Here is a 27,061-nt window from a genome sequence, read left to right as displayed (position 1 = left end):
AGAGGAACAATATAACTTCAAGGAAGGAGAAATTGGATTGTTTCTATTTTTACCGATAGACAGATTTCAGGCATGATGTTCTGTGCAACCTGGGAGCTCTATGGTTGCTCAGTCCCTTTAGTTTATTCAGGGCTTTGTTTGGTAGAAAAGGCCCAGCAGGAACTCATTTGCATATTAGACCACACACCCCTGACATCACCATTGTTTCATGCAGGGTTTTGTAGGGGGGGAAACAGCAGGAACTCATTTGCAGGAACCCCTTGGCAACAAGCCAGCTGAAACTGCGTTCCTGTGCGTTCCTGCTCAGAAAAAGCCCTGAGTTTATTCATAATTTGTTGACAAGCATCAAGTGTCAAGATTGAGGTTCTCCTCTGAAATACACACTCGCCTGTCTCATGTCTTTGTAGTTGTGATGGCGGAAGTCCAAGTTGTCTACCGATGTCATCACTTCATTCTGAAGGCTGTAGTAGCTATGGATGCCTGAAAAAAGAACATCTCAGAGGATTTATGAATCAGCAGGGTAGAGATGTGAGGCAACTGGAACCCAACTTTGATTCCCCACATGGCTACAAAGCTTGTTGGACTGTCTTACACAAATCTCTCTCTCAATCTGACCCACCACACCATACACCCCTCTGAAGGAGGGATAGGAATATAAGTTATATTCCTCTTATAATAATATAATCAATTACATTCCTATTAATTTAATTTTGTGGACTTCAAAGGAATGGAGAGAATTCAAAACTTTGCAACCTATCTTCTCTAAGAAACACCTTCCCTTTGTCCGTGGCATCATACTGTTCTAACTCTGCAGTCTACACAGCTCTGCCAACATCTGTGTTTTGAACTTGTTCCTTCACCCACTGCATCATTTTCAGACATACAGTCCAGTCCAAAGCCTGCTTACTCTTCAACTACTTCACAATAAAGCTGCTTAATCAGCTTGCAGATTCTGTCCCACTTCATTATACATCACCATAGTTTTATTATTCCCTGTTAGAACTCCCCACTATATGCAATTTCTGGTGCTCAGTTCTGAATGTAACCTCTGACAGTTCTCCAGCTTTACATACCATGATTCCCTTCTATCATAGCAACACAGGACTTCCTTGGTGGTTTCCCATCTAAATTTCAACCATAGCTCACTCTGCTTAGCTTCGAAGCTCTAACAAGCTGAGGTTAGTCTGGGCTGACCAGGCTATAACAATTTAAGATATCACTGTATCCAAGGCTTTTCTTGTAGCAGGAATTCCTTTGCATATTAGGCCACACCCCCTCATGTAGCCAATCCTCCTGGAGCTTACAGTAGGCCCTGTACTAAGAGCCCTATAAGCTCTTGGAGGATTCAGTCAATCAATCAATCAAGGATTGGCTGCATCAGGTAGGTGTGGCCTAATATGCAAAGGAGTTCCTGCTACAAAAAAAAAAGCCCTGACTGTATCTAACAGTGAAGAGTCTGGCTCCCATGTCACCAGCAAAACCAGGCTCCTTACATCCAAGACAGGGCTCCACATGTGCTCAGGGGATTCTTTGGGAATGCAGAAAAATAGGACTTTGAAAATCGGAGGGAAAAGAGACCCCCACTGCAAAAGGCCAGCAAGGACTGGATATGCTCCATGAGCATTATATGTAGAGAGCCTGTCAGCTAAAGGCAAAGTGAAAATCAGTTTGTTAAAGCCTGTGGGAACTTAGAGAATCCTGGAGGGGAAGATCAAGGGCAGGGTTCCCAAATTGTTCCCTTCCTCTCATAATTCCTCTCTGGCTCCCGTGTGTGTTGCTCTTAATGATGTCATCCAGTAAGGCTGATTTCCCAATCCCTCCATCTTTAATATACTATCTTCTTCTACTGAGCGAACAGAGAGAGAGAAATAGCTGGAAATGTACAGATGTGTGCAGGGGTCGTTTTGTAGAAAAATAGGTGGCAGAGCTCATTAGCATAACTCATTAGCATATGCTGCCCCACCCCTGCCAAAAGCAACCCGATGCAAGAAGGGAGAGGTCCAGGTGAGCAAGGCCTGCTTGGGCTGGCTAGAGATCCAGCCAGCCCAAGCAGGCCTCGCTTGCCTGGGGCTCTCCTGGGCCACCCCCCCCCCCAGTCAAAAGGCCAGCAAGCCACCCACTGCCCAGAATCACATAAGAAGTGGAGAAAGGGTGGTGTGGGCTCCTCCAGGGGTTAATGAGGGCTGCTGGGGCAAAGCCCCTGGTGGCTGGCTGGCTGCCTGCTCTCCTAATCCAGGGATTGTTATGCAGCTGCACCTACTATTCAATGGACAAAGCAGGAGGGAGGAAGAGGGGGAGCCATCAGAAAAGTTCAGGAGCTGCACTCCTGTGAGCTCCTGCTGAATCTGAGGCCTGGATGTGTGTGCAGACAACAATTGCGCTGGCAAGACAAAAAGAACCTTGATGTTGAAGAGATACATTCTGGGAGAAGTTGTAGTAATGTCAGGGCTCAGAAATGTCAACTCAACTGCGGTCTCAGAGGACGTCTTCCTATGAGGGGGTCAGTCATACTCTCCCACCTTTCAGGGAGCTCACAAGGGACTCTTGAAATATTTATATAAATGAGAAGTCGTCATGTCAATAGCTACTTAGGCATTATTACTGGAGCTCTACCTGTAAATGAAAACCCAGGACTATTTTGAGACTCAGGAAAAGGGTTAAAGATTAAGCAAAAGGTGGGGTTAATAGAGCATCATAATCCCAAGGTTTTTAAAAAATAAATGCATGCGTGCACACTTTCCCACCAAGTCTTACTGGAGAGGGGGCAGCCCAATACTTCGAGCCTCATGCAAAGACTGCCATTCCAGGTCAGTGGGTAGATACGAATGAAGCGGGCGACCTTCGGCTCTGGAAATTCAGTCATCACTGGAGTGTCCTTGTCAACGTTTCCATAAAAAAGCTGCATGAAAGACAATTTATAAACTGTAAAAACTGCAGAACACCTAGAAGTCAGTGGTCTCCTATGGGGCTCAGCAGAGTGAGAGTCTTTGAGTCAGGGCTGCCAGCTCTGGGTTAGGAAATCCATAGAGGTTTGGGGGTGGAGCCTGGAGAGGGCAGAGTTTTGGGGAGGAAACTGCCGTTTTCTTCAGGGGAACTGATCTCCGTAGTCTGCAGCTCAAATATAATTCCAGGAGAACTCCAGGCCCTGCTTGGAAGCTGGCAACCTTATGTTGAGTAGAAACTCTGGGAATATTTTTCTAGGGACTTTTCAAGGGCCTTTTGAACTGTACAGGTAAAGCAAGTACATACCATTTCCTCATAGCCATTGCTGTACATGACCCAGTTCTGGCTGTCGTTGCTGAAGCCCACAAAGAAGGTGGTGACAAAGTCTTCACTAAGGGAGGGGGGGAAATGTCAGAGAGAGAAAGAAGTAAGGCATGGCAGGCCTGCCAGTATTCAACAGCCTACTTACTTGAAAGCAAAACAAACAACTGAAGTCCTTATCACTGTGAAGACAGGTCTGAAATGGCCAACTTGCCATGACCAGAATAGCCCAGGCAAGCCCAATCTTGTCAGAAGCTAAGCAGGGCTGACTCTGGCAAGTACTTGGATGGGAGACCTCCAAAGAATATCAGAGCTGGGGCGCAGAGATAGGCAATTGCAAGCCACCTCTCTGAACAACCCAGCCCCACTAGGGATTGCCAGAATTCAGCCATGACTTCCAGGAACATAACACACACACATACCAAAGAAGGAAATGACTAACTGGCCCTTTCCACACTGGGCTTTCCCCTGCTCTCACAGCTGCTCCACTGAGTGGTATATTTGTCATTCTGCATTGCCTCCCTCTTTCACTTCGCTGTATATTTTTAATTCTGAATTTATGTGCTTATGTGGGAGAAATATGCCAAACTCTCCCCTCCATCACTCTTCTTCTCACTTCCCCACACTCCCACCCACTATGCCTTCAGGTTCGCCTGTCCCAAGCCTGACTCTCAAGGAAGGAGGAAAAGGTGATTAAAACAAAAGAGTGGGAAGATAAAGTAGGGATGAAGAAGGGTTTTTGCTCCCACCACCCTAACAAGATTTAGATGTAAAAATCTTCCAACTGCTTCTCCTGATTTGTCCCACTGTGACAGCTGTGTTCAGCTGAACAAAGTCTGTTGAAGATGCCCTCCTGCAAATGGGTCTTAGCAGGAGCATTCTCTAGTGCTGCTCTCACTTCATCAAATTACCTAACAAGGAAATCAGGAAGGTTCCCATGCTTCTATCATCTTGGAGAATATGTAAAATGTTCAGAAGGGCATTTTGATAAATGTGCTATCATTTATTAAATGCACTGTTTATAGTATGTATTATATGGTTTTTACTGGTTAGTTCTCTACTTCCTGTAGTCCACTTTTTACATTTCCTGTATGTCAGAACCAGTTTGGTGTAGTGGCTAAGTGTGAGGACTCTTATCTGGGAGAACCAGGTTTAATTCCCCATTCTTCCACATGCACCTGCTGATGTGACCTTGAGTCAGTCACAAGTTCTTGCAGAGCTGTTCCAGTTTCTGTCAGAACTCTCTCAGCTCCACCTACCTCATAGGGTGTCTGTTGTAGGGAAGGGAAAGGAAAGGAAATTGTAAGATGCTCTGAGACTCCTTCGCATAGTGAAGGGCAGGATAAAAACCCAATCTCTTCATGTCCTATTCTGAAACTTTGCTACTCAGTCTTATTACATAGCTAGTTATATACACCTTGTATTGTTCATAATGCATTCTGTTACATTTGGTAATCTGTCTTCAATCTCTGCAAGAAAGGCAGACCACAAATGCAAAACAACTGCAGTTTGCATGCTTTGATGCAGCTTGCAGGCTCCAGCACAAAACCATGGGGGAAGAATTCCATACACACCCCTCCCCTTCATCTGTTCCCCCACCCGCCTGTTCTTCCACACATACTGGACAGCAGAATCACGGCCCTGAATGATGACTCCTGTAAACTTCGTGGTTCTTCTGGTGTCCACCTGGAACCACTGTACACGACTGTCATCTTCTGCACACCAGGCTCCATCATAATAATCATCCTCATTGGACCCTGTCTGGAAGGGAGGAGGTAGAGGAAGCAGCATCTGGTCTTTATCAAGAACACTTAACATTTATATAGTGCTTGGAGTATTTTTAAATTTTTTCAGTGCATTTTGTTAAGGAAATTTAAAAAAAAACAACCAGAATATATTAGGATAAAAGAAAAGAGAGACAAAACTAAAAAGCAAAGGAAGAAGAACAGAAAAGAAAAAAAATATATAAAGAAGTTGGAAGTATTTTTAAGAGCAGGGTTTGATCTTTTAAAGTTAATTTCTGGACAGGGCCTAGTGTTGAAGGTGTTTTAAAAACATATTATAGGGTTGCCAGATCTGCTTCGACCACCAGTGTGTGTGTGTGGGGTGGTGGTGTTAGGGTTGCAAGTCCAGGTTGAGAAATTCTAGGATATTTGGAAGTGGAGCCTGGGACCTCAACAGGGTACAATGCCATACAGCCCACCCGCCAAAGCACCCATTTTCTCCAGGAGAACCATCCTTGCAGCCTGGAGATGAGCCATAATTCTAGGAGATCCCCAGGCCCCACCTGGAGGCTGGCATCCCTAATTCTGTATAATATTGATGCTATCGCCGTTATTCATAGAATCACAGAGCTGGAAGGGGCCATACAGACCATCTAATACAGCCCCCTGCTCCATGCAGGATCAGCCTAAAGCATCCCTGACAAATAATCATCCTGCCATGTTTTGAAGACTGCCAATGAAGGGGAAGTATTATAAATATTATCTCATATTCAACAGTTTGCAAAGGGCATCCTGGCATCCCCAGGGATCAGTCACTACTTAAACAGGACACTGGGACAGGGAATTCATGGGTGGAGCCTGAGAAGGTGGGCTTTGAGGAGGGGAAGGGCCTTAGTGGAATACAGTGCCACAGAGTCCATCCTCCAAAGCAGAAACAAAAGACTTTTATTACCTGCATGTTTAGGCGACCTCGCTGGGCACCCAGACCATGCCGCAGCATGGAAGAAGCTAAGAGCTGCTCATCCTCAATTCGATGGGATTCCATTCCTATGGGAGGGCATTCTGCAAGGCAGAAGAGGCAAGCCAAGTCACTCATGCATAGTCATTACAAAGTGACTGCAGCATTAAGAGCAGGGCTTTTTTTTGTTAAAAAAGGCCCAGCAGGAACTCATTTGCATATTAGGCCACACCCTCAGGCATCACCATTGTTTCACACAGGGCTTTTTTGTTGGAAAAGCCCAGCAGGAAAAAGCCCAGTTCCCTGCATCACCTGCACACCCTCAGCCCATCAACAATGGCCAGTGTATGAAGCAAGGAGTGCGGCTGCCATTGCCATCAGGAGTGCCCCTGCTGTGCACTACCCACATGCCCGCATTCAATGACTCTGGGCAGTTGGGATCATGGCTGCAGACAACTGGCAGGGGAGGTATGTGGGCAGGGGTCAGTGGCAGTGGGCCTCAACAGAAGTCCCAGGCCTTGGCAGCTGCCCCACCTTGGGGTATGCTGATGCTGGCCCTGGATACATGTCCTTGTGGAGAACTCATGCAGTTTGTACTGTTTAGTTAGGCTCTATGCAGAGGTCATAAACCCTGGGAACAGAGAAAGGGTTGATGCTCAAACACAATCTCTAAAATCCCCAGCATCCTTACTTACTTATTTTCTCTTCTGGAGTCCACTCATCCTCATCTGTCTCCCATTTTTTCCCTCCTGTTTTCTTTGGCTTTCCTGCAAATGGTGAAGATACAGGGACCAAAGTTTAGGGAACAAATGTCTGGGGAGGAGGTACCCAACTGGAAACTCAACCGTGGCTCCACTGTTAACAGTGAAGTGCATCAGGCAGAAGGCCCTGCAACACTTGTCAAACTAGTCAACACTTATCAAATGCCCCTTCATGCTAGTACCTCCCATCAGGACTGCAAAAGAGAAATCAATTACAGCTTTAACTGCATATTTATAAAGAATAATGGCTCCTCGGGGAAATGAAAGTAGACTTCTTTGCATTATCATTTTCCTGCTCCTAGTTTTTTTTGGGGGGTGGGGGGCGGGTTCATGTCCCGCACGTTTTGCTCCCTGTGGTGGTTGATTCAATATTTCACCAGCTTATGTCCGGCATCAAAACCTGCAGTTTAAATCTGAAGGGAGATATGTCAGACATAAACCACTGTAATATCGAATCAACCAGTAGAGGGAGCAAAACATGTGCAAAACAGAACACACCCACCCACCAAAGAAACAGGAACACACAAGTGAGGAAAATGAGAATGCAGAAAATGTCCAATGACAGTTTTACTTTCTTTCTTTTACGTTTAAATGATCTTACTTCCTTTAATCAGGATCATGAAAAAAGCAACTTGATTGCTGCAGTGTGCAAATACATGTAATGATAATTGCTATATATTAATAATTGATTTACTTATAAGCGCAGCTGGCTACATAAGATCTTTCATGAATTCACATTCCTCTTTCCCAGAGATTTCACCTTCACTGGGCTGCCTTTAAATCTGGCAGAAGATGTACATTTTAGCACCACCACCCCTGCTAGTTCCAAGCCAAACTCAACCGGGTCCTTACAGGTAACTAACCTTTCCGATCCTTGGTTTTTTCTTCTGCCCATTTGTCTCCATCCACATCACCATCCTCCTCTTCCTTGCTGCTGCCACCCCCCTTCTTAGGTTTCTCTGTTCCAGAAAAAAAGAGGAGCGGAGTTACAACAAATATATACTCTGAGCAAGGCAGGCACAATTTTGTGGAAGACTGCTAGTAGAAGTGAGTGTGCTCAATGGCGCATGTGCGTGGTGAGCCTACAAAAGTGCAAAGATAGTGCTTGTTGGGAAGGAAGGAGCAAGGGTCATTCAAAAGTTGATTATGTGGAGCAATCTGCTAGAGAGAATTACAGAACAGACTAAAATGTTTTCTGACATGAGTTGGGGGGGGGGGGCGCAGGCGGCAGCTAACTTGGCATCTGCCACAGCAATCCCTTCTAATTCCATCCCCTCTGAAACAGAATCCCCATTCCTGTAGGCCCCATCCCACCCTCCTGCCATCTCCTCACGTAGTTTGAGTTTCTCTTCATCCGTCTCCATCTCCTCTTCCTCATCTGTTTTGCTGGGGAATTTCTTGGGCTTCAGGTGAGGCAGAGCGTAGTCCACTACAGGGGAAAATGTGTTTGTTGAGTGGGGACACTGGAGTCCCACAGCCAGCTTCTCCCCAGCCCCTTCATGCCAGTTCTTCCCATTCCAACACAGCTGGGGCAACAACAAATGGTTATGACTATCTTTACCCGGAGTGCTTTTCAATGATGTGCTTTATGATCCCTTATATTCATTTGTCTTCTCTATAAATTATGTGAGGTAATAAAATGGCTCATGTAAGAACTTCTGCCACAACAAATATGTTAGTCTTTCAGGTAGCTCAAGTCACTTTGTAATTTGGGTTCCAATGGACTAACATGGCTATCTTTCTGGAATCTATTCTGTATGGTAACCCAAATATAAGTTAACATTTCCAAATACCATCTAATTGAGCTTCATGACATGAAGTCGAATCAAAGACAAATTCTGATAGACAGAATCATAGAGGAACCTACAATGTGAGCCAGAGCGTAATCCACTGTAGGGGAAACCGTGGCTGATAAAGGGGGAGCTGCTATCCACTATGGTATCCACTGCTGCCCAGCTTTACCATTTCACCCCAGCTTTGAGTCCCTTTTGTTTTAATGGTGCAATTTACTCTCTAGAGTTTCCCTGATGCTTCTAGAATGAGTCTGGGAAGAGGTCTGTGACTCAGTGATAGCTCATCCACTTTGCATGCAGACAGTCCCAGGTTAAACCCTAGTATCTCTAGTTAAAAAGGATCAGGTATTCAGTGATGACTTCTGTATTCAGTGATGACTTCTGCAAGTCAGAGCAGACAATAATAATAATAATAATAATAATAATAATAATAATAATAATAATAATAATAATAATAATACATTGGATTTATATTCCGCCCTCCACTCAAGAGTCTCAGAGCGGCTCACAATCTCCTTTATCTTCCTCCCCCACAACAAACACCCTGTAAGGTGGGTGGGGCTGAGAAAGCTCTTCCAGAAGCTGCCCTTTCAAGGACAAGCTCTGTGATAACTATGGCTGACCTGAGGCCATTCCAGCCGGTGCAAGTGGAGGAGTGGGGAATCAAACCTGGTTCTCCTAGATAAGAGTCCACACACTTAACCACTGCACCAAACTGGCTCTCTGTGTGTTCCATGTGTGTTCAAGGATGCCATGTTCAAACCTGAAACACTATACATCTGCCTCAGTCTCCCCTGGTGAGGAGCAAAGAGCAACTCTAGCAGGGTTGATTTCATCTGAGGACAGAATCTGCTCAATGTGACTATTAATTCAAACAAGTGGCAATCCGCAAGGATTTGCAGGGAGGCATCTAATTTCCCCCTCACCCTCTATTTCCTTTTTATCTCCCTGAAAACTCCCACAGCCTTGCTTGTTTTCCTGCCTCCTTCTCTCCTTCCCACCCAACAGTCAACTTACCTTTATCCAGCCTCTGCCTAGAAAAACTAAGGCCCAGGCGTGTGGTGCTGGCTGCTAAGCCAGGCCCATTTGCATGGTAGAGAACCCTCAAGGACTTGTGGGGACATCACTTTTCCCTGTATTCTCCTCCCGACCTTATAGCTTTTTCCTCTCCTCTATGTAACCAGTCTTCCACCTTTTCTCTGCCTCATTCTTTCCTCATCAGCCATTCACCAACCCACCTTTTATCTGCCTCCCATCTTCAGCTCTATTTATTATTTATTTCCTTTATTTGTACCCCACCTTTCTGCACATCAGGGGCTATTATTGTCCACTCTGAGTTGGGAAATTCCTAGAGATTTTGGAGGGTGGGGTTTGGGAAGGGCTTCAGACTTGGGGAGGGATATAATGCCATAGAATCCATCTTTCGAAGCAGCCATTTTCTCCAGGGGAACTCTATCTCCTCTTCTCTTTTTAATCCTCACAACAACCCTATGAGGTACATTAGGCTGAAAGTATGTGACTAGCCCTAGTGAGCTTCCATGGCAGATTGGTGATTTGAAACTGAATCTCCCAGGCCAGGGTTGGTCAAACTGTGGCTCAGGAGCCACATGTGGCTCTTTCACGCATATTGTGTGCTCTTGAGGCCCCCACTGCCCCATTAGCTGGCTTGGAGAAGGCATTTATCACTTTAAATCACTTCTCCAAGTCAAGCCAGTTGGCAGATTGGAAAATGCATCTAAAGTTAAAGTTGCTTTCTTTCTACCTCTCCTCCTTCCACCATCTATTTCCTTCCTTTCTTGCTAGTTACATTTTTTCTTAGCAGCAATTTCTTTGAGCCTCCTTTTTTTAGTCACACAATTTATGCTCCTAGAATAAGTCTGACCTCAACTGGTGAAAGCAGGGAGCCAGATCTGAAACAGTGCAGTCACCAACATGAGAAAAGCTTTTTCTTGAAAGTAAGAAATGGCACACTAAGCAGGAAAATGGCCATTCCAAGCAGGTTCTTCCCTTTGTTGCCTTTTACAGAGAAGGACATGGAACAATACTTACTGTCCCCATAATCTGGAAGCTCAAACCCTTCTTCATAATGACTCTCAAAGGGTGGGACGGGCAGCTCTTCAGGTTCGCCTGAGGAACAAAACAGAGATCTCGATACAATTTTTTAAGGATGTGACACCGCAGTTTCCCAAATGACCTTTAACAGGACAGGACAGGACAAGCCCATAATAAGCAACCCAAGTTTGCAGCAATTGCCCCATGCAATTGTATTTCATCTGTATACAGAATGGCCAATTGCTGGTCCACTGCCTGTGGACCAAATTCTTCCTGACCCCTGTTAAACTTTAATAAACATGTGGAATTATTTTTTTTTTGGTTAAAGTTTCATTGGAAAGGAAAATTGTTCCCGCCAGTTGTAAGTCATTTTGACTGCTTTGCTGTAATCAAAATCAAAAAGCTATTTATGACATGAATGGGGTAAAATTTAATTGGCTAAGGTTGCAATTATTCCCACAAACCTCTGCTCCTAGCACTACTCATCAGCATACAATCCTTATGTATTTGGAATGCTCAATGAACCTGTCTGTCTGATCTGGTTTTTCTACCCATTCTTGCCTCCCAAGGCTTTGATCCAGATACACATGCTGGCAGGGTTGGACTAGGCAGTTAAAATGGCTCAGCCCAGCCCACTGGGCCTGCTTGGCTCATACTCAGCGGCCAGCTGTCCATGGCTGTGTTTGAAAGAGACAGAGAGAGATGAACACTCTGAAATAGTTAGAGAGAGCTTGTCCAGCCAATGGCCAAGAGGTGGGTTTCCAAGCACCATTTCTCGAACCACAAAGATCTGACTGTAAGCACATCTCCAGCAAGCAGAAGAGAAAGGGATTTCCCAGTCTGATGTTTCAAATTGTTCAGACTCCTTCTGCCTTTTTCTATTCTGGGAGGCTTTCCCACATCTTTCCTTCCTTCCCTCCCTTCCTACCCCCTCCCCACCCCAAATCTCCCTCAACTTTCCAACATCCTGGTAAAAAGGAAATGAACTGCATACTTGGCTTCTCCTCTGGCTCTGGCCTGGGTCTCTCAGGTTTCCTCTTTGGTGGTTTGCTGGGCTTGTGCTGGCGTCTAACATATTCAACTGTGGGGAAAGGAAGAGGCTTTTATCACTTACGAGAGCCGTGTGTCTGCAGAAAGATAGGATCCCTCGCTGTTAAGGGTGGCATGGAAACCATATGAAGCTGTCTTGTGCAGAATCAGACCACTGGTCCATCATGGTTAGTATTACCTACTCTACACTGGCTCCAGATACAGTGAGGGATCTCACCCAGCCCCATTATCGAGAAACTATTAGGGCTTGAACCTGGAACTGTTTGCATGTAAAGCCTGTGCTCCGAGAGGGACCTATTGTCCTTCCCAATGCAGTCACACAGAGAGCCAGTTTAGTGTAGTGGTTAAGTGCGCGGACCCTTATCTGGGAGAACCAGGTTTGATTCCCCACTCCTCCACTTGCAGCTGCTGGAATGGCCTTGGGTCCTCCATAGCTATCACAGGAGTTGTCCTTGAAAGGGCAGCTTCTGGGAGAGCTCTCTCAGCCCCACCTACCTCACAGGGTGTCTGTTGTGCGGGGGTGGGGGGAGGTAAAGGAGATTGTAAGCCATTCTGAGATTCAGAATGCAGGGTGGGGTATAAATCCAATATCTTCAAATATGAATGGGGGTTGGGGAGGAACCATCCCTAGACACACAGAACTTGCAGGGTCTCCAACAGTACAGACAGAGCCTATGTATGCATAGACTGTACACTGAAAAAGCCTGCATTGTGTAGTTGGTAGTATGTCATAGACTCGGACTGGGGAGATCAGGTTCAAAACCATGCTCAACCACCATTAGGTGCACTTGAGTTAGTCACTCTCAGCTTAACTAACCTCACAAGATTGCTGTGAAGATGAAATGTTGACAAGGAGAGCTCTATTGGCCACTCTCAGTTCCTTGGAGAAAGAACCAGCACAGGAGAGATATTTCAGGACCTATGTTATGTTTCCTTCACATCCTCCTCAGGGTTGCATCAGACCTGCACTGAGAATTTCATGCTGGGAACTTAATCCCCATGCAGTTGGGGACCTGGTTTTAATCAGGACCAAAGCCCTCCCCCTGCCATGAAATGGCCACAAGAAGCTATTTACCCCTTAGGGAAAGTTATGCATAGCCGGTCAGTACTTGTGGCTTTCCCAGTGGGGCACACAGCCACTCCCTGAGATCTTTTCAGGTCAGGACAACAGCCCAGGGGGAGGCTTAAGACCCCTCTCCCCACATACTGAGGCCTCAATCAGCATCAGGCTGCACATGCATGGGGTCTTGGTTCCCAGCATGAATGCACAATGCAAGCCTGACCACTTGGCCCTCAGGAAGATGTGGGGAAAATATGTAGTTAGATCCTGGAAGGAGGGCCACTGGAGACAAGCTGCTTCCCCAATGAACTTTCTAATTTTCAGGGGGAAAGAGAGTGAAGCACAGAAGATGGCAGGAAAGACACAACTGGTTATATGGAGAGGATGAAGTCAGACAGTCTGGCTCTCTGATGCATTTTTCCCAACTGTGGTGGGCCCAAGGTCCTTAGATCCTGATCTAGGCTCCTTGTCTTTTTCACCTGTTCTTCTTCTACTTCCTTTAGTAGTTTTGCCCAGATGGTTTCAAAAAGAAAAAAAAGAGGGGTGTGTGTGTGAGAGAACACAAAGTCCCAGTTGTCTAGATTCCGAGGGCATCACACTGGGATCACAGGAAGCACACCAGACTCCTGCAGCTACTTGGCTCTGCAGCCAGCATGACCCTTGTCTAGCTGGTGAACAAGACCATATGACCACCCAGCCAAGCTGGAACACCGCAGGCTCAGGTCTCAGTGCAGCGCTGGTCTGTTTGCCTTGGCAAACTCCCTCCTGTCTGTCAAGCATTATTCAATATCTGCTGGGCATTTTCCACTTGCTCAAGCCAAAAGAGTCAAAGCACATGCAGGGGAAGCGGTGGGAAGGGTTTGGGTATGTGTGCGTCTCGGCTGCTGAGCTGTTTCCTCCGCTGAGTTTCTGCACAAATCCTGGGCCACTGCTGGAAACAAGCCAGCCTATATCAAGCATTTCTGCCGCAGATTAAAACATGCAGAGCGCTTCACAATATTTCATCTTCACAATAACTTTGAAGTGGGGTTGATGTATTGTGAATGTTGTCGAGAATTTGGCTTGTCACTGTCTGGCAAAGGAAGGGTGTCCACTCAAGACACTGACAAAGCATCTTCATGTTTTAAAGACCACAGATGGTTTTTTTCCTGTTGGCCTGGAACCTCTTCAGGTACAGAATGCAAGGTTTCAAGGAAACCATCCCTGCATCATGAGCCACATGGGAGACACAGCATCAGACCATCATACTGCAAAGGGACAACAGATAGTCAACTGCCTTAGAGCCACACTAGATGATACGGCATCCATGTGCCTGACCTGTGGATGCTGGCACATTTTTAGAGCTGAACTCAATCATTTAAAAATGCCATTAGGGTCCTATCCTGATCAGGCTACAGTGCAACAGGACGGGGCCACCTTGTCCCCCCCAGAACCTTTTCAAGCGCTGAAACAGCTGTGTAACACCTAGTTTGGCCTTTGAGCCACATCCTTTGCTCTTTTCCCACCTAGATCAATAATATATGTCCACCCTCAAAGCAGAAGAATAGAGACTACACAGCAGAAGGGAAAGCCAGCAACAGCAGCACCATACAGTCCTCGTAGTCCTCGCGCTCAATCTGCTCGTTGTAATCCAGTGTAGGCGGCTCCCGTTCTCCTGGGGACTCTAGGAAAAGAGAAGCAGCACAGTTATTTCCTCAACCTGGGAGCTGTCCAAGGATGTAGCTTTGAGGGCAAGAGTTCTATGTGGGCTGATTGCACTGGCTTGACTTGTTGCATGGAACAGCCAAGGCAGTTCTGTAACTTCACCACAGTCACACATGAGCTGCAGGTTCTCAGTTCCTGTGTTTGTGGACAGCCAATCAGCATCAGGACCCTGGTGCATATGGAGAAGGTTTTTCTGCCTTCCCCCTTCTACAATCTTTCCCTGCCCCAAATAGCCCCGGGGTGGGCACTATCTGGGACAATCTTTGTGTCCCTGGGGTATACTTGTGTTCTCCCAACAAGTCAATTAACAAAAAAAAACCCCAACTGTTTTAGAATGGACAAATTGCACAAGGAGGGAGTCTGGAGCTCCTTCATATTCTAATCAGGCACTGCACAAACAAGAACTAAGGATAACCTGAGCTGCTGCTTTAGCCATGGCCAACTCTACATCAAAGGCTGACTGACACATTACGGAGTATGCACAGATCAGGTTCCCACCCTGTGTAATGCAGATTGCAGGTTTCTTTCAGTTCACCATATGTACAGTGCCTAATTTGGATCAGGCCTGCATGCAGAAGGGGCTTCAACTTCCTCCCTGAAACTGTTTTTCTGACCAGAGGGGTACTATTTGGCCCATCAGGAAAATTCACATTGTCCCTGGAATGTATGCAGGTTTCCCCTAGAGGGCCAAATAGTGCTTTCCAGGCTACTTCAGGTTGGCAGAATGATAGGCTTGAAGCCCTTCTCCATGCACATCATGATCCTAATCCAAATCAGGCCCTGGTAAGGTTCTGCCAGTTGACTCAACAAATCTGTGCTCATATGAATATGGTTAGGGTTTAGTAAAGTCATATACAGGAGTTAACCTTCTGCTAGAAAGCCATTGCCAGGAATGGCTTGTCAGATGAAACAAAAAATGCACACTAATAACATCTCCACCCGTAAGGGTCCACTGGTTCTCAGGGCTTTTTTTTTTTGTAGAAAAGGTCCAGCAGGAACTCATTTGTATATTAGGCCACACCCCTGGTGTCACCATTGTTTCAAACAGGGCTTTTTTGTAGAAAAAGCCCAGCAGGAACTCATATGCATATTAGGCCACACCCCCTGACACCAAGACAGCCAGAACTGCCCTTCCCGTAATGGTGAACATTCAAAGGCACAAGGCATCTTCTGAGGCTTCTCACCTCCATGGCCACAGTTACATTCCAATGCCAAATAGACCCGTTGCTATAACGACTAGATAAGCAGTAATGATATATGTATAACAAGATCTCTATCTCCCATCCACCTCCTGTACTCGCTTAAATTGTAAAAGCTTTAGAAAAATGAAAGTTAACATAGTTCAGAAGAAAAGAAAACATGACAGGCCCAACCTGACAGCACCATGCATGTGGGAACTGAGGCAACCTCACAATGGCTACACAGAGTAGGAAAACTACAAGCAACCTGTGTACTGAGTAGATACAGAGAGAAGGCCTACAGCTTCTGCTCCCATTGCCACCATCGTCACACCACTGGCCATCCCCCATCTAGCAGTCAGAACATCCAATGTTGCTTCACCACTCACTAGGGTTGCCAGCTCTGGGTTGGGAAATACCTAGAGATTTGGGGGTGGAGCTTTAATGGAGTACAATGGGGTACAATGCCACTGGCCCCATCTTCCCCCAAGTTGCCTGGAGATCCCCCAAGTTGCCTGTTGCTTGGAGATCAGTTGTAATAGCAGGAGATCTCCAGCCACCACCTGGAGGTTGGCAAACCTACCCCTCACTCCCACATGATCTTTCAGGACAGTGTAGCAAGCCATGCGTACCCAGTGGGGCTTCCTGTAACACATGGCCTTTAAAGGTTCTTAGGGAATCAGGAAGGAAAAAGATTGGTGGAAAATGACATTCAAAGGGATGGAAAGTGGGGAGAGGCACTGAGGGCAGCAGCATCAGATAACACCCCCCTCCTTGCACTACTACTAGCTGCAGCTCAGGGAAGGGGTTCTAAATCAATGGCCAAAAGGCCCAACACTTGGATTTAGGTGAGCGCAATAGCAGAGCTCAGGCTTTGCATGCTAAAGGATCCAGATTTAATCTCCAGTTAGAAGGATTTCAGGTTCCAGACCTGGAAAAGACCTCTGTCAGCCTGAAACTTTTGAAAAACTGCTGCCAGTCAGACTGCACAATGCCTTTTTGAAAAACAAGTAGGGCATAGCCAACTTGTGTTCCCTGCAGCCACACAGAAGCTGCAAGGAGTATGCACATGTAACTCCAAACTAAGACCAATTAGTCTCCCCTGGGACCCTTTTGGCTTGGGGAAATGATGTGGGGGAAGGTAGGAGCCCTTCCTTCCCCCCATATCATGGTCCTGAGCCAAATCTAGCCTCCTGAGCCATATAAAATGACATTCTCTGAAGGTGCTGTGATTTTTAAATTGTACTGTGTAGTTTAGTTCTCAGAGAAGATGGCACTGAACTTTGTGGATCAAAGGTGCAATTCTGCATATGGCTGCTGACTATACTACTACAACCTATTCCATCAGAAACCGGTCTGGAGTTGTGAATACGCTGACAGATTTGGATTGGGGAACGGAGCTCCTTTAAAACTGTCTGAAAATTTACAAGTTGTTGGCTTTTCTTCAGATACTAGGGAGCAGTGGCCACATTCCCATCTGTAGGAAAATTCAGAATAGTGAAGTTCTGGCCAATATCTGAAGCAAGATAATCTCTACTGCAGAAGGTTTTGAAGAAGGCTTCTGAGACACTCAGACACTGTGGAGTGATCATATTTTGCACACCTGTCTATGCATGGTTTATGGGTATTTGGCATGGGGACCCTATATTCTTTAACTTGCCCCCTAGTGTAGTCTAGACTAGGCTGTGATTGAAACATAGCAAGAGAGAAAGACCTGGGCAAACAGCCAACTTGAGACATTGCTCTAGAATGTGTGTGCATGTGTTATCTGCTTAAGGAATGAGATGCTTCTCATTGTCTAAGCTTGGAACTTCTCTCCTCCTTCTCTTCCTGTGTGCTTTGTATTCTTGCTCTTTCCTCGTGGACCTGCAAGGAGCAGTATGCATCTACGGGTCTCTCTGGTAGAGCCATGCCATCATGCTTGCACACACAAACTACCAAATTAGCCGGTCATTTGTGATCAGTGTTCCCTCTAAGTTGAGTTAGCATGAGCTAGCTCACAGATTTTTAGTCTCCAGTTTACACATTTTTATCTTAGCTCATTGGTTTTAATGGTTTTATGAATGTTTATCCGTTTTAGATGTATTTAAATGGTTTTAATGGTTTAAATGGTTTAATGGTTTTAGATGTATTTAAATGGTTTATGAATATGTGTGTTTGATGTGTTGGTATGTTTGTGGAAGAGCACCTCATTTCGTTGCTCTCTTTTTGTTGAGAACAATGACAATAAATTCATCTATCTATCTATCTATCTATCTATCTATCTATCTATCTATCTATCTATCTATCTATCTATCTATCTATCTATCTATCTATCTATCTATCTCAGGAAGGATGACCCCAGAGCACACTAATTTATGTAGCTCATGACTTGAATGCCAGCAGCTCACAGCTTAAATGCCAGTAGCTCACAAAGTAGAATTTTTGCTCACAAAACTTTGCAGTTTATACGGAACATTGTTTGTGATAGCATAGTATTCCTTAGATTAGGCTTCTTTCTCCTTCTCACTGTGACATATATGGGAACAGAATCAATAAAAGTAAGCTTTACCTACCTGCAACCTATTTGCTCAAAGTATATTTACTACATGGGATACCACTCTTTTCCTGACTGTGCAGTTTTGCTACACTACCTATACATATTCCCAATACACATGAAGGGATGCTCACCTGGCCGACTTTCACGGTTCCTGTCCTCTCTCCTGGGCTCCTGTGGATCAGTGGGGGGTTCATAATAGTCAACTAAAAAGTAAAAAAACAAAATAGGTGTGTATAACATTAGACCCACATAGAGATGCTTCTACTTCCTTGTTTTTAATACACTCCTCTCAAGTTACACTCCTCTATAACCTTGGAGTCCATCCATGGCTATTTCCCGTTAAGGATAAAGGAAACATCCATGCTCAGGGACCTTGCTCCTCTGAATCCAAGTTGCTGGATGTCAAAGAAGGGGAAGGCCTTTGTACTTTGCTTTTAGCTTCCCAGAGGCATCTGGTTTTCTATTATGGGAAACAGGACAGTAGATGGACTTTTGTTCTGATTCTGCAGGGCCTGCTTATGTTTCACTGTAGTTACCCTGGGTCATTGTGGAATTTCTTGACCTAGGTACATGAGATTTTTTTTTCTTCTTCACTCATAATAACGAAGAAGAAGAGTTGGTTTTTATACCTTGCTTTTTCTCTACCTTAAGGAGTCTCAAAGTGGCTTACAAGCACCTCCTCCACACAAAAAGCACCTTGTGAGATAGGTGGGACTGAGAGACTTCTGAGAGAATTATAACTGGCCCAAGGTCACCCAGCAGGCTTCATGTGGAGAAGTGAGGAATCAAATCAGGTTCTCCAGATTAGAGTCCACCACTCTTAACCACTACACTACGCTGGGCCTCTAATACGTAGAACATGGAACCAATGAACCAATGCCTCAAAACAGTGCATCTTGACACTATGCATAATTAACTACTACCAGATGTGATGGCTGCTCACATAAATAGCATTTAAAAGACATTACAAAAATTCATGGCAGTTAGGTCTATGTACATGTCACAAAATACCAGTTGCTGAGGAGAACTGGGTAAGAAATGGCTGTTGCATTCATGCACAAATTATGAGATTCCAGTGAAAACATTTGGGGAACAAGATGCTAGACAAGATCTGGGAAGGTCATATTCAGGAAGGCTATATTCACATTCATTTGCTGCCATGATCAGCTGTAGACAACACTCACTGTTGTTTCACTCCCCTTTGCTTTTATGTTTCTCTGCTTCATGGTTAACCCTCCTCTAACCACCCACCAGAGCCCCCATAGCTTAATTGCTCTTACTCTGATGCCTGCTTGGATCCTGTTCCTCATCCCATCGTGGTTCTGTCGGCTCCTCTGGGAACAAAGCTGCAAAACAGACAGCTGGAATTAGAGATGCAAAGGCAAAGCCCCAAGGATTGGGGAGGTGGAATGGAATGGAACTTGGAAGAACCGTCTGAACACAGGAGAGTGAATGCTTGTCTCTCCCCTGCAATCAGCAGTAAATGTGAAAAGCATTTCCCCAGGCAAAACATTTAGAATAGGTCCTACAAGAAACTGCCCAAGGTACTAAGTCAATTCAATCTGCTGCAATCCTGTGGCTGAGTCCTGGGTCTAAATTGAAATGTTTACAACTTGAGCTTTTGTTTCTCATAACTGAGAGCCAATCTAGGCATTCCGTTTTTGTTTTTTTAAATTGGGTCTGGGTAACCCTTGAAAAAAGAAGCAAACGTTTAGTTTGGCCCTAATTGCCTACAGTACTGCAGTTGGAGCCCTCTGCTCACGACCTGAGTTCGATCCCAGCAAAAGCTGGTTCAGGTAGCCGGCTCCAGGTTGACTCAGCCTTCCAGCCTTCCGAGGTCGGTAAACTGAGTACCCAGCTTGCTGGGGGGAAAGTGTAGATGACTGGGGAAGGCAATGGCAAACCACTCCGTAAAAAGTCTGCCGTGAAAATGTTGCGAAGACAACGTCACCCCAGAGTTGAAAACGACTGGTGCTTGCACAGGGGACTATCTTTACCTTTTTTAATTGCCTACCCTGAGCTGATCCAGCCTTTCTCTAGAGATTTTCAGAAAAGAGCTGTAGGAAAAGAGTGAGTGTATGTCACTGTTATTCAGCCAGAGAACATCAAAAGATACTCCATGAAATTGCTGGACTAGAACTCCACATATGTAGCTGTATTTGTAACAGAAAAGAAAAGCAGGATTCCAGAGGCATCTTGAAGATAATTTTGAATGCTTATGCTGGAATAAATTTTCCTAGTCTTTATAGTGCCACTGAACTCCTGATTTATTTTTCTGTACCAGAATGCACCAATAAGTTCACTGCTATTAATTTAGGCCCCAGCTAATGTTTCCTCTCACTCTACAGGTACTGCACCACACTGTAATGTGGGCATCTCCCTTCTTACATTCCCCTAGCTCTGCTGAGATTTTTCTCAAACCTGGTTTTCTTAAAACACTGCATGAAAAGTAGGTTTTGGGGAAAGTGTGGAAGGTATGCCACACCCAATGCAATTTGTCCTTCCACCCACCATTCATTCCGTGTGTCAGCACTACAAATGTAAGGGGGGGGGGGGAACTCAGGAGATCTTTCTCATAACAGCGATCTGCCCAGCCCCCTAAATTATTCTGCTATACCAGGAACCTTTGTTGTTAAGAGTCAAATGTTTTAATTAGACTTTGTGATTTGCTCGCTGATTGATTGAATAGTTCCCATTGTGTCTGTAATCCGCCTTCAATTCCAGGAACAAAGGAAGATTATAAAGAAGGCTAATAATAATACCTACTATTCAGAGGTGGAATTCTAGCAGGAGCTCCTTTGCATATTAGGTGATACTGCCCTGATGTAGCCAATCCTTCAAGAGCTTACAAAAAAGAGCCTTGTAAGCTCTTGGAGATTTGGCTACATCAGGGGTGTGTGGCCTAATATGCAAATGAGCTCCTGCTAGAATTCCACCCCTGCATACCACTGATAATTTTTATCCAAGTTTCTTTTTAATTGTTAGCAGGTACCTAGTATCCCTCCAATAGTCAAAACACCTACCAGAAGTGAGAGGGGAATGCAATCACTAGGGGGAAGAACAGAGAAACCACATATGGAGGCAACTGCCTTTGTCAGTATCTGTTGCATATCAAGGTCTTTTGTTTCAATTGTTTATCATTTTTCCCTTTGGCCCACATATATAAATAACTACCAACTGCTGATATGCTTCATACATTCAATGAAACAGGCTCTGATCCATGAAAGTTTTTGCCATAGTAAATCAGTTATAGCCACACACAGCACTAGTTTAGAGGTGAAAAGCAGTTCCAAAGGAGTCCTAGTGTGGATTGATACATAGCACTGGGAAAAGAAATTTTTCTCTCCTGTGTTGTTTTTCTAACTGAAAATGTGCCATCCTAAATAGTGGCTAGTGCTGTCAAGACAACCTCATAGGGTTTTAAAGGCAAGAGACGTTCCGAGGTGGTTTGCCATTGCCTGCCCCTGCATACAGACCGTGGGATTCCTTGGTGGTCACCCATCACAACATCACGTGTAGCTTGGGCTTCTGCTTTAAGATGCTACCAGAGACTCTCACAATGGAATCCTATGTGGAGCAACACTGCACAGGACTGTACCATCAGTCCATTGCTCTCTGTATTATATGATTAAAGGAAGACACAACCAGGTACTTACATATCCCCCCTTCTTCATTCAGACGAGCTAACTCATCTTCCTTCCCATAGGGCGAATGTAATCGGGATGAATCAGGCATTTCATAATAGTCTTCCTCTCTGGCTGGAGGTGGGACCAGTGGTCTCTCCGGCAAGTGGTACCTCTCTTCCTCCTCATGTGGCTGGACTAAAGGAAGCCTCTCAGTTTTCTTTCCTCCTGATGTTCTTTTGGTGGGTTTGGGAGATTTCTCTTTGGGTTTCTTTGTTGCCTTTGGACGTTTCTCCTTTGGCTTTTTGGTGGGTTTTGGAGGCTTCTCCTTCTTGGGAGCCCTGGAAGGTCTCACTTTAGGCTTCTTGGTTGGTTTAGGTGGTTTCTCCTTTTTTCCTTTCTTGGGCTTCTCCTTAACCCTCTCTGGTGTGCCTGTAAGAAGACAAACACAGTAAGTCCATATTCAAGTTACCAATTTTTTAATCAGGCCCCTATAAACGTACTTTTAAGAGCAATTTGAGCTGCAACTATCAATGTGTAATAACATTTTGCATCTCACCAGGAGTCACCAACTTTTTTGAGATTTTGGGAGTATTTTCAGAAAGTTAAAAAGGGAAGTGGTTATTACAACAATATGGCTGCCCTAGGGTGTGGACACAGTCAATCATAAAATGGATACCATGGGGAACAATATCTCTTTTGCTTTACTTCATTGTTTTTCCAAAGAAAGGGGACAAGTTGGCCCCTTTGTGATATAGCCACAGACAAAGTTCACAAGCCCAGACATGTGTGTCTATGGCTAACCTGAGGGCAAAGTGTTTAAACCTGAGGATGAAGTGTGTTGTCACAGCTATTCAGAATCAGTTGTGCACTCTGCTAGTCAGTCAACCTATATAGCAGGGGCCAAACTTAACATAAGAGGCACATAGAATTAATTTCAGATGTTTGAGAGCTGCAAGACATGAATCAGATGGGGAGAGAGGGAGGAAGATAGATGGGGGAGGGAGAGAGAAGTGGAAGGGAAATAACTTTAACTTTAAATGTATTCTCCAAGCTGCAGGCTGGCTTGGTAAAATGATTTAAAGAGACAAATGGCTTCTCCATCCCAGCTGACAGGGTGGTGGGGGCTTTGAGAGCAAAAAAAAAATGTGTGAAAGAGTCCACCCCTGCTATATAGGAAGTGATCCCAAGATTCCCTCCTCCATTTGAGACTCTCAGATCTACATATCCCTTCCTCTTCAAGGTTCAAGAATTCTTCCAGTTGGTTTTGCCATTTTAAAGAAAATATAGGATTATTTTTCAGTTAATATAATACATATTTCATTTTCACAGTACTTTACAATCTTTAGCATACAAAACTGATATGTATTTACAATCTTATGAGAGCTTACACAGGTGTTGAGGAGGACTTCAAGCTTCATGGAAGCATGAATAGGATTAGGCTCCATGAGGTGATCTCACCTTACAATAATCATATGAATTAAATTACTATTATTCAACATTAAAAACTGAGGCTGAAAGACAGGACCTGATAAAAATGGAGTTGAACACTGGCATTCTAGCCTGTAGCCTACCTATGTAGCTACTGCATGAGCTCAACTTTATCCATATTTATTCATAAGTCACAATGATTTTAATAAGGCTTAGGTATTGCAGTATAAGTCCCAAATATCACCTCAAAGGCAAAGCAGTCAGTCTTAAAGAAGAAGAGAAGAGACTGGATTTATACCCCATCCTTCGCTACCTGAAGAGTCTCAGAGCAGCTTACAATCTCCTTTCCCTTCCCCTCCGCATAACAGACACCCTGCAACTGAGAGAGTTCTGACAGAAACTGCTCTTGAGAGGAACAGCTTTGCGAGAACTTGTGACTGACTCAAGGTCATATCAGCGAGTGCATGTAAAGGAGTGGAGAATCAAACCCAGTTCTCAAAGATTAGAGTTCGCACACTTAACCACTACACCAAATAAGGCTGTAACTTGTCTGCACAACTGTAATCTATCTGAGTGGACCTCTTACTCCCAAAGAAACAGGAGAAAGCAGCAGGCAAGCACTTCTGCTTCATGAACTACTGGCAATAAATTGCGAGCAAGTGATTTGATTTGCTCTGGGGGCATCCTTCCTGAGCTAAGACAAAAATGTGTGAGCCAGATACTAAAAAAAAATGTAAGCTAGCTCACACTAACTCTGCTTAGAAGGAGCACTGGTCACTAGGGTTGCCAAGTCCAATTCAAGAAATATCTGGGGACTTTGGGGGTGGAGCCAGGAGACATTAGGGGTGAAGCCAAGATCAAGGCTGTGACAAGCATAATTGAACTCCAAAGGGAGTTCTGGCCATCACATTTAAAGGGACGGCACACCTTTTCGATGCCTTCCTTCCATAGGAAATAATGAAGGATAGGGGCACCTTCTTTTGGGGCTCATAGAATTGGACCCCCTCTTTTTGAAACTTGGGGGGTATTTTGGAGAGAGGCACTAGATGCTATACTGAAAATTTGGTGCCTCTACTCCAAAAAACAGCCCCCCCAGAGCCCCAGATACCCGTGGATCAATTCTCCATGATTTTCTAGGGGAATAAATCTCCATAGGGAATAACAGAGTTCCCAGCAGACATTTCCCTCCCCTCCCCCGCTTTCTGACGACCCTGAAGCGGGGGGAGGGTCTCCAAACCGGGGGATCCCCTGCCCCCACCTGGGGATTGGCAACCCTACTGGTCATTCACCCCAACAACTATACCATTAGTTGGCTGCCAACTCCATTTCCAAGCCCTGCTAAATCTCCTCCATTGCTTTCTCAGCACATCTTCTAATGTGCACAGGGCTGCCAGTTCTGGCCTGGGAAATCCCTGGAGAGTTAGAGATAGTACATGGGGAGGACTTCCATTTCTCCAAACTCTCCTAGACTCAGTTTCTCCTAGACTCCACTGAGCTCCCATTTTTTCCAGGGGAGTTGATCTCCATGATATGGAAATCAGCAATACTTTTAGGTGAACTTCAGGCCTCAATCTGGAGGCTGGCAATTCTTATTATGGGCAGCTTTCTGCTCTTGTGTCTCTCTTTCTGACTTTTGCCCTTTGAACTTGATACCAGCAGCCATTACAGCACCAACACAGTCACCATAAGTAACCAGGTTAGGGCCACATTACAAGACCACCATTAAATCTTTGATCATGAAAAACAACTGTCCTTGTTTTCCTCAGCCAAATAGTAAAGGATACTCAATACTATTTTGTCTGTCTTCTTCTCAGTTACTTGTCTGTGTGGTCTGAATTGAAATGGGGATTCATTCTAGATTTCCAGTTTTCTGAAAGCTTCCCCCTGCCTCTTTTCCCTTACACACAAAGCAGTCTGGGTCAAGGCCTTGCTCTGTGAGTCAGAGGCTCAGTCTCTGAGAGAAAGTTAGTGACTAAGGACTCCATCACCTCACAGCCCAACAGACAGCCACAGCCTCATTCCAAAGCTCTGAGGAGCAGCATTCCCATGGTCTGTGGGAGTGAGTCTAGCAGGGTTCTGGTCTGCACTAGGTTGGCAATGCCTACCGTCTGGGCAGTGTGCTGCAAACCTACTGAGCCTGGTGCCGGGAACAGAGATGGTCACAGCTTTCTTTTGAGGCAGTCTCTAATCCCTAAATAAGCAGCAAAATGATGGAACATGCAGAGTTTCTTCAGAGTGTCTTCCTTCTGCAAGTGGGGCGATACATACATATCCTGCTTTTATTGTCTCAGCGTTGTCTACAAACAGTACTTTAAAGCCACACTAGAAAGAAGAGGCAATGGCCTTCCTTTAATTCCTCTTTGTGTTGTTACTACATAACTAACAACTGAACCCTGGTGGCCCTGACTGGACAGAAAGGCAGGATATAAATGTTGCAAATAAAATAAATAAATGAAATCTCCCTTTTCCTCCCTATTTGCTGACCTCTTCACTTGTTCTCTTTCCCCAGCTAAAACAAAAGTTCAAAGAAACAAGAAATGCACAGAATATGAGAATAGAAGTGGCTGAGGTTCTCGTTGGCTTTTTCACAGAACCCCAATCAACCAGTCAAATAGGAACTCACAACCATCCATTTACTCCAGAAAGCACTGGCCTAAACAACACTATTCCCAAAAAAGTGAGATTTGTTGCTTCTGGACAGCACTTCACCCTCGGGTACACTGCCTCTTGCCACCATTCTTTCACACAAGCAAACAGGATGCTTCACACATTCATTGGTTAATGACTGTAGCCCCTTTCAGACAACCTTTGTAATCCATTTTTGGTAGCCAGTTGCTAATGGATTTTTGTTGCTTGTCATTTTTAGCAACCAGTTGCTAACGGATTGTATTTACCTTTTTTATACAAAGCAGCTTGTGCCCTGCTAACAAAGTGTGGTTGAGCCATTCTTGAGGTAAACTGCTTTGTTTCATTTTCACCTCTTCTTTGTGATTATGAATCACTGTAGTGTGCTGTTTAAAATGTCTGCAGTGCTTCCAAAAGCACCACGCTTTCCTCCCACGGTTTTTTTGCCATGCGATCTTCCTTGATTTTTTTTTAAACGTTCTAAGTTGAGTGCTGTAGCAGTAGACCAGTATAGCACTTCAGTGCTACAGTGGTGCCATTGAGATACACTGAGAACTGCTACATTGGTCTAACACTACAGCGCTCAACTTAGAATGTTTTTAAAAGTTCAAGGAAGATTGCACAGCAAAAAAGTGGGTGTGGGAAGAGAAGAAGAAAGAGATTTATACCCCGCCCTTCTCTCTGAATCAGAGACTCAGAGCGGCTTACAATCTCCTATATCTTCTCCCCTACAACAGACACCCTGTGAGGTGGGTGCGGCTGAGGTGGCTCTCACAGCAGCTGCCCTTTCAAGGACAACCTCTGCCAGAGCTATGGCTGACCCAAGGCCATTCCAGCAGCTGCAAGTGGAGGAGTGGGAAATCAAACCCAGTTCTCCCAGATAAGAGTCCACGCCAAACTGCTATTTGAAATGGCCAGATGGCTTCAGAAATGACTCATAAATGGAATGAAATTTGCTGTATGAAATTTCCATCCCTGTATCACTTTACTTGAAATTAAGCCAACAACAGATAACATTTGGTTTAGAATGGCAATATGAAAGGGGCTCATATCAATCCTCATAGGCCAGGGGTGGCCAATGGTAGCTCTCCAGATGTTTTTTTTGCCTACAACTCCCATCAGCCCCAGCCAGCACGGCCAATGGCTGGGGCTGATGGGAGTTGTAGGCAAAAAAACATCTTGAGAGCTACCGTTGGCCACCCCTGACATAGGCTAATACTATAATGCTACTTCAAAAGTAATACATACTTCTTCACATATTCAGCTGAAAGCTATCAAAAGGCAACAAGCTGTAGCCAG

The 27,061-nt window shown here is 44.9% G+C and overlaps 1 protein-coding gene across 2 annotated transcripts in view; it reads right to left on the bottom strand.

The window, feature by feature from the left end:
* AEBP1 (AE binding protein 1) overlaps positions 1-27,061 on the bottom strand; it is a 46,312-nt gene that overhangs the window by 14,593 nt on the left and 4,658 nt on the right. Inside the window, exons 2-15 of one of the 2 annotated variants that reach the window (XM_060251553.1) lie at positions 21,740-22,138; positions 19,364-19,429; positions 18,215-18,286; positions 14,254-14,325; positions 11,547-11,633; positions 10,550-10,627; positions 8,041-8,136; positions 7,571-7,666; positions 6,642-6,713; positions 5,941-6,050; positions 4,886-5,025; positions 3,250-3,334; positions 2,755-2,899; positions 389-480 (exon numbers count right to left, since the gene is read on the bottom strand). In XM_060251553.1, coding sequence (XP_060107536.1) covers positions 389-480; positions 2,755-2,899; positions 3,250-3,334; positions 4,886-5,025; positions 5,941-6,050; positions 6,642-6,713; positions 7,571-7,666; positions 8,041-8,136; positions 10,550-10,627; positions 11,547-11,633; positions 14,254-14,325; positions 18,215-18,286; positions 19,364-19,429; positions 21,740-22,138 — 1,610 coding nt within the window. The remainder of the gene's footprint in view (positions 1-388; positions 481-2,754; positions 2,900-3,249; positions 3,335-4,885; positions 5,026-5,940; positions 6,051-6,641; positions 6,714-7,570; positions 7,667-8,040; positions 8,137-10,549; positions 10,628-11,546; positions 11,634-14,253; positions 14,326-18,214; positions 18,287-19,363; positions 19,430-21,739; positions 22,139-27,061) is intronic. The other variant, XM_060251554.1, reaches the window with a different exon arrangement.

This window comes from Heteronotia binoei, chromosome 12 (assembly GCF_032191835.1).
Source record: "Heteronotia binoei isolate CCM8104 ecotype False Entrance Well chromosome 12, APGP_CSIRO_Hbin_v1, whole genome shotgun sequence".
NCBI classification, from domain to species: Eukaryota; Metazoa; Chordata; class Lepidosauria; order Squamata; family Gekkonidae; genus Heteronotia; species Heteronotia binoei.
This window is presented reverse-complemented; position numbering and strand designations above follow the sequence as displayed.